This window comes from Plodia interpunctella, chromosome 21 (genome assembly GCF_027563975.2).
Source record: "Plodia interpunctella isolate USDA-ARS_2022_Savannah chromosome 21, ilPloInte3.2, whole genome shotgun sequence".
Lineage (NCBI taxonomy): Eukaryota > Metazoa > Arthropoda > Insecta > Lepidoptera > Pyralidae > Plodia > Plodia interpunctella.
Genome location: NC_071314.1, coordinates 239851 through 252748, shown reverse-complemented (window position 1 = coordinate 252748; position 12898 = coordinate 239851). Strand labels below are relative to the sequence as shown.

General features: G+C 34.1%; 1 protein-coding gene across 2 annotated transcripts in view; it reads left to right on the top strand.

Moving 5' to 3' along the window:
• Positions 1–12663, top strand: part of LOC128678981 (calcium/calmodulin-dependent protein kinase kinase 1) — a 118179-nt gene extending 105516 nt beyond the window's left edge. For both annotated transcript variants that reach the window (XM_053760905.1, XM_053760906.1), the window contains 3 exons: positions 283–450; positions 5947–6095; positions 6845–12663. In XM_053760905.1, the coding sequence (XP_053616880.1) occupies positions 283–450; positions 5947–6095; positions 6845–7127 (600 nt within the window). In that variant the 3' untranslated portion in view covers positions 7128–12663. The remainder of the gene's footprint in view (positions 1–282; positions 451–5946; positions 6096–6844) is intronic.
• The last annotated feature ends 235 nt before the right edge of the window (positions 12664–12898 follow it).

The window sequence follows — 12898 nt, the reverse complement described above, 5'->3', positions numbered from 1 at the left end:
TTTGGCCGAATGAACAACCAATGCAGTTTGACGACCTCGGTGGCGAAGTTGTAAAGTGCTTGCCTCTGAACCGAGAGGTCCCGGGTTCGATCCCCGGTCGGGTCATGATGGAAAATGATCTTTTTCTGATTGGCCCGGGTCTTGGATGTTTATCTATATATGTATTTGTTATAAAATATAGTATCGTTGAGTTAGTATCCCATAACACAAGTCTCGAACTTGCTTTGGGGCTAGCTCAATCTGTGTGATTTGTCCTAATATTTAAAAAAAAATATTACCCAGGAACACGAGTGGGTGACGGACGGCGGGAAGGAGCCACTGCCGTCAGAACAGGAGAACTGTCGGCTGGTGGAGGTGACGGACGAGGATATGGCGAGAGTCGTCACCTCCATACCCAACCTCTCAACGCTCATACTCATCAAGACCATGCTCAAGAAACACAGCTTCCAGGTAACTTCATGCATAATAATGCATTTTCCTTCAAATGTATCGCGTCTACTAAATTACAGCGCAATCGGTTTTAGATATGATGTCAGCGCTTGCAGCCGCGCAATGTTTCTTCTCATGTAATCTAATACGTACATTTATTTCATGTATGAGCGAAACGGAAGATATAACGGGATCTACGAGGTCCCGGGTTCGATACCCGGTCTGGTCAACATGGAAAATGAACTTTTTCAGATTGACTTGGGTCTTGGATGTTTATCTATATATGTATATGTTATAAAATATAATAACGCTGAGTTAGTATCCCACAAGTCTCGAACTTACTTTGGGGCTAGCTCAATCTGTGTGATTAAAAAAATAATAAGTTAAAACTCTGTTAGGAAAAACAGAGTTATTACTTTCAACTGCCTTGCTCATGTATACATGTCTTCTCGACCTATCGCCGGTTGACTGTAAGAGATCCGTACATGGGATAAGTCTGTCATTGTATATACATATTTCTAATAATATTTATAATATGTTTACATATTTTCGTGCCATAAAGTAATTACAAACAAACCTCTTCTAGGGGTCACTTAAATCGGCACGCACATGTGCAGTCTTTGACACGGGTTTCGTTAAGTCTAGCTCCGTCTAACTGAATTTAGACCTTGCTCCCTTCCATTCCTCACGTAACACAAGGAAACATGTAACTGTTTAGCTGAATTTGGCCATTCGTGACGTAGACCAACGGCCGACGATCGTATAATGTTATTTGTTTGTAAGATGTGATGGGAAATTCTTCTGTTATCGAATGTCTGAAATAAGGAACGGTGAAACAAAAATAATATGTATTACTAGCTACAGCCCGGGGCTTCGCTCCCGTGGGGATGTCGGAATAAATGTTATGTGTTTATTCCAGGTTAAGTATATTCTTCCTGTGTACCAAATTTCATAACAATCGGTCCAGTAGATATTGCGTGAAAGAGTAACAAACAAACATACACACATCCTCACAAACTTTTGCTACGTGATTTAGGTTCAGACAATTTAAGTATTTTTAAAAAATATGTAAAGGAATTTGGCTTTTCGGGTGTTTACGACACAGAGGATCCAAATTTGGCTACTAAATATTTTCTAGAAAATTTCCAAATGTTGTATAATCTTTGTTTTCCGGTAAAAATAGTAACTGTAAGAAACATTAATAAAAATAAATGGGTCTCAAAAGGAATAAAAAAATGCTGTAAAAGCAAAAGAGCTCTTCTTTGGAAATATAGAAAAAATGCATCATATGAAAATAAAATTAACTTTAAAAATTACAGTAAAAAATTAAAGAAAATCGTAAACTTAACTCAAAAGGCGCAAAACTCACATTATATTCATCAAGCCGAAAATAAGTCCAAAGCAACATGGCAAATAATAAATAAAAGAGAATATACTAGAAACTATATTACAAGAGTTGAAAAAGATGGTAGTATTATTACGGACCCTAAAAAAATTGCAGATGCTTTTAACTCACACTTCATCAATAAAATTGAATATTTATCAAAAAATTTGAATAACAAAGTTGATATACAAACACAGTCACAATCCATGTTCCTACAACCCATATCACCTGAAGACGTCATACGTATTATTACGACTTTGAAAAATAAAAATAGTACTGGACTCGACGGTATATGTACTAAAGTAGTCAAGTTTGTAAAAGAAGAGATAGCTCAGCATCTGAGTCATATAATAAATATGTGCATTGATGCTGGTATCTTTCCTGAAACACTAAAAACAATAGTTATCAAGCCAGTGCATAAAAAAGAAAGCAAACTCAATATGTCCAATTTCAGACCCGTAGCATTGGGATCTATATTCACAAAAATATTTGAAAAATATCTTTATGATGCTCTTTATAAATATCTGACAAAATACAATTTACTATGTGACGAACAAATGGGATTTAGGAAAAGTAGAACTATCAACATGGCAATATATAAATTACTTGACATTGTAATGCATAATGTAGATAATAGAACCGCGGTATGTGCACTGTATACAGACATGACTCAGGCGTTTGATTTTGTTAACCATAAGCGATTAATAAATAAGCTGCACGCATATGGAATAAGAGGGAATGTACTGAATCTTATATCATCTTATTTAGATAGCCGTGGTCAGCACGTTGAGATAAACCGTATCTGCACTGTAACTAATCAAGAACAAACTTATTTATCGGACCATCGTATCAATAAATTTGGAGTTCCGCAGGGCAGTGTGTTAGGGCCACTGTTATTTTTAATATACATTAACGATCTGCCCAAACATGTTAGACAACACATGGTATTGTTCGCTGATGACAGTACAGCTGTAATAAAATGTAATGACCCAAAGGAATATGAAACCGATATAACTAATGTATTACGTGATATAGTAGAATGGCTTGAGATAAATAATTTGAAAATTAATATGAAAAAATCTAAATTGATGCAATTCGCTCAAAGAAAGACAGTACAAAACTTAACTATTCATTATAATGGAGAACAGGTTGATGAAGTCATGACAACCAAATTTCTAGGGCTAACAATTGACAACAAACTAACATGGAATGGTCATACCGATAATGTTTGCAACAAATTAAATAAATGTGCGTACGCTCTTTTTCAGCTTCAGAAAAAAATAAAATTAGAGGCGTGTGTTGTAGCTTATCACGGCTTAGTCATGCCGATATTGCGATATGGGATAATATTTTGGGGTAATTCAAGGGATAAAGACATCATTTTTAAAGCACAAAAAAGATGTGTGCGATCAATGTGCGCTTTAAAAACTCAAGATAGCTGTGTGCCATATTTCAAATCCCTTAAATTACTAACATTTCCTTGTATTTATATATTTGAAATATGTATATTTGTAAAATTAAATCCGCACTTATTTAAGAAAATAAGGGACACGAGAAAAAGAAAGGACCGTGTTAGGCCACAATATGTACACAAACTGGTAGTTGGTGGTCACAATACGGCGTTATTAAGAAACAGTGTATTTGGCATGGCCCCTGTTATATATAATAAATTGCCAGAGAGTTTTAAAGATCTTAATTTTTTGAAGTTTAAGAAAACATTGAAACTTTTTTTATTAGATAAATGCTATTATACAATAAATGAATTTTTAAATGACAATTTATGATATATACCTACCTAATATGACAAGTATAAATAATTATTTTAATTTTAATTACTTTCTTGTTATTTTGTTTTTATTTTGCATGGCGATTGACAAACTTACAGTACTTATAGTTTAATTTTATTTACAATTAAAAGGTTTTTTGACTCTAATAATTTAATAATGATGACTCGTGAAATATAATTAAACATATAATCTTGATGCATGCCACACAAGGAAATAATATTTTTATAATTAATTAATTATTGTACATCCGCTCTCGGATAAAACATAGTGATACTAAAAACATGTGACTTATATCTGTAACACCTACCTATGTTTTACAATAAAGTTTTTGAATTTGAATTTGAATTTGAATTTGCATTTAAAATACTAGCTGCGCACCGGGGCTTCGCTCCCGTGGGAACTTCAGGATAATAAATAATTATAAAAGACCGTCTTCATGGGACTAATAGAAGACGAAGCATATTTTAAAAGACATTTTGTCTGTCTGTATGTTCGCGTATTACCCAAAAACTACTGTATGGAATTTCACATTGTTTTCATCGTGATAAGTTGCTTAGAACCCAAGACATTGACATTAATAAATTATGAACAGACGCACGAAACAAATGCAGGCCAAGCCGCGAGCAAAGACTAGTATGTATTTCATAATTATGCAACGTAACATATTTAGACAGTTTCAGAAGAAATAAAAACTATGTCGTTCCATATGACTGCCTCATCATCGCGTGTGTGAAATATGGTGACCGGGTTAAATAGAACCTGAGGTAGCAAATTCATACATTTTTATCCCGAAATTTCCACGGGAACAAAGCTCTGGGCTCTGAGGCGCGCCTAGTGTTGTACACAAAAGTAAACAAAAAAAAACCATGAATCTTCTCAATCTCGAAACGTCCATAATCTCGTATCAGAATTGAAGTAAAAGTAGTTAAGTATTTAATATTTACTGTAATAAATTCAATAACAGTCACTTGTTATATATTTACGGCGCCGTTAAAATCAGTCGCCTGAAAGACTCAATTCTTTATTGTCATTGCAATAAAACAGACATTTTTATTTCTAGCAAATAGAGTACCTATTAAAACTAGTTTGTTAAAAGATATTATTTTACTAGAGCAAATGGAAAGATTCTGAGAGAGGGAATCATAAAATAGGATAAATTAAACAGAACATTTTTAGAAGAAAAATAAATTCCGTTTAGCAAACTCAAATTTTTAACGTGTTCAAGTAGACATAGCCAAGAAATACATTACTTGGGTACTTTTATTGATTTATTTTACTCATAAGTACAAATTATAAATCCTTACGAATTTTGCTTATTGAGAATGTAGCTCACTCAAAAATCTTTACATGCACTTATGTCTATATGTTTGGAGATATTACAGACAAATAATTATCAAGAAATAATATATTCAAATTGTAAAATTTAGTTTTTAAACTATCCCCGGGTTTCGCAGCTTCACAGCCCCGAATATGTAACCGGGAACTCGTGAGAATGAAAGAGTGAGATTCTTCTACGAGTAAGTATAAAGTTTTTATACAAAAAAAAGTTAGCGCATCTAAACTCAACGCAGAGAAAAAATGTCGAAAAATAATATTGTTATCGTTACATTTTAATTTATTATGTCAAAGTTTCTGAACACAATGTCAACAAACCCTGTTTCCTTCCACACAGACCCGTAAATTATGGCGGCAAAGGTCAAAAGGTGTTGTAACCTTAGGAAGTACATGAGACGAGGCTCAATGACTCAATAGTATCAGTTATTGGATTGGAATATCTACAATGCCACTGATTGATTATATCCAGAAATAATGACTATATCGATTAGATCAAGATAAGTTTTTTATAGTACAGTGGGCAAACGAGCTGATGGTAAGCCGTAACCTATACACATTGGCAACCCGATACGGGTCACCGGTGCGTTGCCGACATTTTGAGAAAGCGATAACTATTTTCTTGAAAGCCCCAATGTCGAAACTATTAGGAAACACCTCTGAGGGAGTTTTATTCCATAGTTTAGTACAGCGCAGAAGTTACATGACAATGAAGTTAAGAAGTTACGTGAAAAATGGACTGTACTTGAGCGCCAACCGTCAATATTATGGGGGTGAATTCACAATTGGAAACTATTTATTTTTACACAATGTTTTTGAGCGATGACACGTAGACGTGTAACATTTACCTATTCTACTTTAAAGCGATGAAATTATGGCGATTTGGAAGTGAAAATTAAAGTGATCATATTTTTGACTTCAACTTATTTTTGACAAGATATATATCTGTCACCTCACCACCACTTCACCGCTGCTTCAACCGCTTGTAGTGATTATAAGTGTGTTGTCCCCCAGAACCCGTTCCTCCGCAGCCGCGAAGGCAGCGCGGCGCGGCGGCAGTCGACCGCGCGGCCCGAGCCGGCGCCGACGGCGGCCGCGCGCCGCGCCGGCCTCGCCCGCGCCGGCCGCTCGCTGTCCGCGCCCGGGAGCTATCTTACTGATCGGTGAGACTACTGAGGCTTTATCTTTAATATAGAATAATATACATCACTTATTGACGTCGAAAAATTACTTAAACTAAGCCTACCGCAGACCAAAGCGCGGGTGAAGAAGCGGCGCAACAAACTTCACCGCAGCCCAAGGACGTCAATTAACAAATAGTCTTAGGTTGTCTGTAACGTCTGGTGATGCTCCATGCATAAGCGGTGACCACTTCCCATCAGACGGACCGCATGCCTGTTTTCATGCTCAGTAGTATAAACATGCATAGCGACGAATACACTACGAAACATGATGCATATCATATAATTCTTTCCTTTTAATACATCAGTAAGAGGAGAGTGGCGTGTAGTCCCGCCCTAGAATAAAACCACTCCAAATCCTCTCGTGGATGTCGTACGAAGCGACTAGGACACATGCCTTAACAGCTTATAAACAGTAATAGCATTCCTAAAGAGGGTTGACAACAGGCAGGCAGCCAGTTACAAAAGCTTAGCCAAATCTTCACAATTAAATTGTTGATTTTTTACGTGAACCTTGGGCTTCGGGGCGTCACAGCTCCGAATAAAACCGGGAATACGCGAGGACGAGCTAGAGAGCGCCAAAACCGTCTGTTCTGTTTTGGACTATGGTTCACTAGTTGGCAGCTCTCAATTCACCACAGCAGAACTTCACATCACAAAAATATCAAATATACATAAGGTATGTGCATTGTCTTCATATACCTATGACCTCATCAACAATTCTCCAACAGGCAACAGTCTTTCGACATCGGCCTGGAATCAGTCCAAGAATCCAACCCGAACGACGCCACATCACCTTCATCACAGGACTTGGTCCCTGCAACCTCACAACCTCAAGAAAACCGACCTTCAACACATAAAGCACCTTCAGCACCTCATGAAGCACAAAGCGTCTCTTCGACACGACAATTACCTGAATCAAAGGACCAAGTGTCCACGATGCAATCTCAAGAGACCGGCGATGTAAAAGCTACACGAACGCAAGGGACGGCTCAGGTTCAAAACGCACGGTGATACGGCAGGTCAGGCGGCCACAAGCCGTCTTGTCCAGGATTATGTCTAGCGTTCTTCTTCTGTAGACTTTGATTATCCCTTTCTATTAACAGATAATGACATAGTTCAGTTTTGATGATAAACGCCAGTGTTATAAGCGAGAAAAGCCCATGGAATTAGTAACGCAGCTTTAGGCTTTACGATGGAATTACTAATTACTAATTCCATGTTAAAGCCTAAAGCCAGGTTTGTTCCAAACGTGAGACAATTGTAATGTTACTGACCGAACTTACATTACAGATGTCACTTAAAGTCATATACATAGGGATACATATGGGGAAAATATCTAATTTTATGTTTGAAGCTGTCACCACTTTTCGTGGTAAAACACCAAAGAGAAACCAATTGAAGTAAAAGTACGCGTAGCCATAATTCATCTAAGAACTAAACAAACATGGCAGATTTATTAGGTGATTTTAATATAAAATATAAAACAATTCACAAATTTTCAACACATATCAAGCCATGAACGGTAGCTCCGTTATAAGAAACATTCTGGTCCAGCTGCACACGACAGGAATGTCTACTCGAAGCGAATCTTGAAAATTGTTTCGAATAATGCTTGAATTGCCTTTAAGAGATACTTCGGTCGATAGTGAATATTTTCTTGTTCACTATCTGTAAAAATGTAATTTCAAGTGTAAACGCATTGAAAAATATTTCGAAACTTGTATAAGTATCACAAAATTTTAAATACACGGATATTCATTGAAAAATATTAAGTGAAGACATAAATAACTTCTACAAATTTACTGATGGTGTAAGTTGGAAAAAACAATAAACTTCTTTTGAAGTTTCATTTCAGTTATTTCAAAGAAAATTTGTGTTACACTTGATTTTTTCTTATATTTCTTGTTGTTGGCAAACAAAAAGTTTAACAACTTCGGGGAAAATGATGAACGAAAACAAAAAGGCACTCTGTTTTCCCTTCACAGACGTAGAAGTGTTTCTCTAAATCATTTCTTGCGACATCGCTCTAACATTTTTCGTAACCATTCAAGATTTTTTTATGAATGTCTCGCATTTCGGATATAAATTTACTTATTAAGGATATCAACGTGTAATTGAACATACATTTATTAACTTTAAAGCATTACTAAAATGCTATAGGAACAACCAGTTTTTTTGAAAAGAAAAATTAAAAACTTAAATCGGTGTTTTAAAAAAAGTAAAACTAGACTTGCCAGAAGAAAAGTATAGTAGTATTTTGGTCGGCTAAGCCTACTAGTTGGTTGATATTTTAGTTTTTTTTTTTTCAAAAATGACGTAAAGTGAGGTCGATAGCAATTATAGAGTGGATAGAACTAGTCGGGGTTTTTCAAATGATATTTTTGTATCTAGCATTAATAATTGTACTATGTATGAAATGAAATTATAATTTCATATTCGATTTCATTCCTCGCCTCGTCGTTGAAACCTTAAACGAATTTTAAATGCCAGCTCATGTTTTATTTACTCATTGAATTCTTTGACAACGTACTCACGTTCTTTCCTGAAATTTACCTTCATCTTTTCAAGTACGTGCTAGCACTGGCGTCAGATTTTATTCGAGTCGCCTAAAGGCATCTGACATGACTTTTATGACCACCTACCGATGTAAAGGGTCAGTAGTCTCATACACACACTGGTGAACTTCAATTGTCAAGCAGTGTGCAAGCAGTGTGTGATATTTTCCTTCAACGAAAAACATCGTAAAAATTCACCTGAAAGTTATGAATTTACTTTTTTGAACGTTAACATGTTTGTCTAAAAGAATGTCATAGGCTTCGATGGGTTATTGTTTTAATATGACCTTGATGTTTCAGTAAAACTACGTTATTACTTGTGAATTACTCGCTTGATTTAAAATATAAAGAGTAAAAATTCAAAATTCGTTTAAGAGATATGTGTGTAAAGATAATTATATTCGCTTTAAAAACTTTTTAACGTCCTTTCGACTTAATAGATAATATATGCACTTAAATATTTTTTGAATAACTTTATTTTGTGGGGGTAATAGTCTAAACATGATTTTAAGTTCCTTTTTTGTTTAATATAATTAAAAGTAGAACTTGTAGATTATTATAATAGCATTGTCTACCTTTGTCCTTTACTGTATATACACAATTTAGAATTTAATTCGTATAAAATTGCTCAATTCTCGTCAAGTGTCCCACATGTAAATAGCTTTAGATTTTTAAAATACGAATGTTTTAATAAATTCTAGTCCTAATTAACGACTTCGGACCTATTTACTTGAGGACAATGTATTTCCAAATTTGTACTGCGATGCTTAAGGAAGAAATTACAACTAAATGCTGATCTTGTGTGAAGTCTGTTTATGTCTAAAGTTGAGTTAGAATCTCGCTCGACTTCTTTAAATATATAGAGAATATATTTTTCATAGTTATCTTTTATGCACAAAGTCAATAATGAATTTCTGTATCTAATTGCCCATACCTCATTGATGCATAAAAGTAGAATATAGATGAACTCTTGCATTTGCGAAAGATTCTTAAGTTAAAACAATATTTCTTTACGAGACTACAATTTGAATGGAGATGAAGTTACTGAATATTTTTGTTATAAATGAAGAAGTCAAACACTTTATTTTGCTATTCCATAGTGTTTTCAATAAATAATGTCTTAGTTTAGGGACGCATTCTCAGGAGCACTTTATCAATACAACAAAGACGGGTACAAAATACGTAAATCTATTTTCGAATCATCTCCATTCATTGCCAATGTTTTGTAAAGTTGTAATCCTCCCTAATGTTATTACAGGGACCGTCAATTTTCTTTATAATAAAATAGCTTTATGTACAAGCTAATTTATGTAAATTAAATAGCTATACTATACTGTACTCTGATTTTTCAACAAACATAGCATGTATGTATGTGTCAGGATTACAAGGGTAATGGTAAAATATATTTTGCACACACTTTCTTCTAATAAAAATGGTCACGTTTAAAATGCGTTGACGTTTCATGCATAACAGATTTTTTGTATAACGTGAGTTTAGTATGCACAGCTGACTAAGGCCGCCACGAAAAGAAAACTTTTCTCCTTAAAACGAAATATCTTAGTGGCTAAGTCATTTAAAAAAAAGTTGTTACCCATAAAATCATAAATTTAAGTTTAATTTCTTCTTTGTACATACATCTTGTAATTTTTCAATATGCATTTCATATTAAGCGTTATGACCAAAATTGGTCCAAGATTTGAGCATACCAACGAATGTAATTTAATTTAGCGTACAGGGTCCCCCATTTCGTGCCGTTATTGTCAAGCTTAGTGTAGGATGAGTCCTGATGGGTTCTTTGAGGACACGCATGCTCAGCGGCCATTCCATTCTATTATTATATACCTCCACTTCTTCGTGTTTGTGACTACTTCATCCTGGCTAAGGCGGGAAAACGAGTGACAATGACTACCTATGTATTCCGGTAGTTTACAGGCAAATTATATAGCCAAATAACAATTTCGTTCGAAAAAGACGAGAGTACATTTACCCATACCAGTGATACAGAGAAGGTTTTTTCATATTTTTGTTTTGCTCGAATCTGATTTAAAATCTATAGGTGACTGTAATCGGTTGCTTTATTGAAATCAATAATTTGGCTGATTTCGTGACACTCGTACGTGAGTTGATAAGATCCATTAATAAAAAACAGTTCAGTGGAGTACAGTAATCATAGAATTATGTGTGCGTGTACCAAAAACACACATATAATATTAATTTACGTCAAATTACAACGTCAATTCCGAATCGGGTTTTGTATATTTACCGTGGAGTATCTCATGTAAACTCTTTTTTTTTGACGTGACAACGTCTTAAATTAGGTTGCGGCTGGGAGTCACTTATGAAAAAGTGTAACGCCCGGTAACGTTACGATGAGTCACCGAACGAGAGAGAGGCCCGCCGAATGCCTTGCGTCTCTCTCCCACTCAACTATGATCGGTCTGCCGCGCGCGTAAAAAGACGTTGTCACGTAAAATCTTCGCCCGTAAAACCGACTTTACAGGCAACCATTTTTTTTACTTACAATGATTTGAAGTTGAAAAATACGCATCAAATCTGATTCGCACATAATCAATTTTAAGCCTAAGCATGCGTGTGACTTATCAAAAACCAGCTCCCTGCAAGCGGATGGTCCAAATATTAATTGCCTTTGAATGTTGTGATAGACGATTAGGGATCGAAGCTTTTATTATTATAATTATTAACTATTATGTATTAGTTATCTAAGGTTTTAAATCTCTATTCATAGTTTGAAATATGAATTTAAATTTTAAGGTCGTGTCACGTAAATAACATTGTTTCAAGAAGGTTGGTCGATTCAATTTGAGGAGCATTTATTTTTTGTGAATAGTGTCGATTAACTACTAACTTAATACTTTTTCAACATCCTTCAAACTTAAATCTACGTAATATGGTCTATGTCCACCGAAGCTATGACAACAGTGTTCTTTACGTGTATCCACTGTTAATTCTAAGTTAATTCGTAGGAAGCTAGTGAGATAGAATATATAAGCATCTCTTACTACAGAAATTGTCAAAACAATGATGCGAGAGTACTTTTACTAAGTAAATGTTTTATCGGATCTGATTTTCTAATACTTCAAACACTTTAATAGTACTTAGTTCAATATTATTAAACTCAAATCTATGAAATAGTCTGATATTTAGTAGAAATCAGAATAGTTTGCCGATAAGATCATCCTAACTAAGACATTTATAAAAACAAACAATCTTTAAAAATATAAACCTTTTTATATTCTTATCCTGTAATAGATAGCACAAAATGTTTTCAACTAAAAATAAATAATATATTACGATATTGTCAGTAATTTTCATTTCTTAAAAACACTCTTTATAATGAAGGGTTGAATATAAATACCAATTTAATTGAAAAATATTGTGAGTTTCAATATTAACTTTAATTAACCTCGGCCTTACCGACCAGTTTTATTATAAATATATTTTAAAAATTATTGTATAACATTATTCAAATGTTACAATATCTTTATCATCTGATTGTATCGTGTCTTCGATTTTTGAAAAAAGTTCTAAAGGTTTCTAGGTAAATCCACTAATTTAACTAAATTCAAAAGCAAACAAATTTAGACCTAATAAGAATGCCGAAACGAATATTCCGCAATGAGTTTTTGGAATATTTCGTAAACCAAAATAAATTGTTGTAACGAAGTTGGAGCTGACTACGCTGCAGACATTCCCAAAGGGAAATTCACAAATTCCACTAGCATAATTTTAACAAATTATTTCGTTGTTTACATACACTTTCTAATTCTTTATTGCAAATAAAAAACAATTTAGAAAAAAGAGACGCAACAAGATTGATCTTATCCTGGACTCCATCCAGGATAATAATAATAATAGTAAAAGATTGAAAACAAAATAATTTTGTTTGTTATTATAAAAACATCTAACATTTCAAACTGACATAAATCTGTCATATGACTACGTTCCAAAATACGTTTGATTTACAGAAAGACGTAAAATAAATAATATGTATCAAGAATATAAAGATTATAGTTAAATGAAAAAAAAATCCTGCTATTTTTCTTTTGAAAAATCTTTTTTCAAACAACAAGTACCTAATGAAATGTATATTTTTTATATAATTGAATGTTATTTGTAACTTAGCTTCTATCAAACAAAAGATCATTTTATTGAATAAATCACTGCAAGTGACACTATAAGTTACCAATATAATTGTTTTAATGGTTT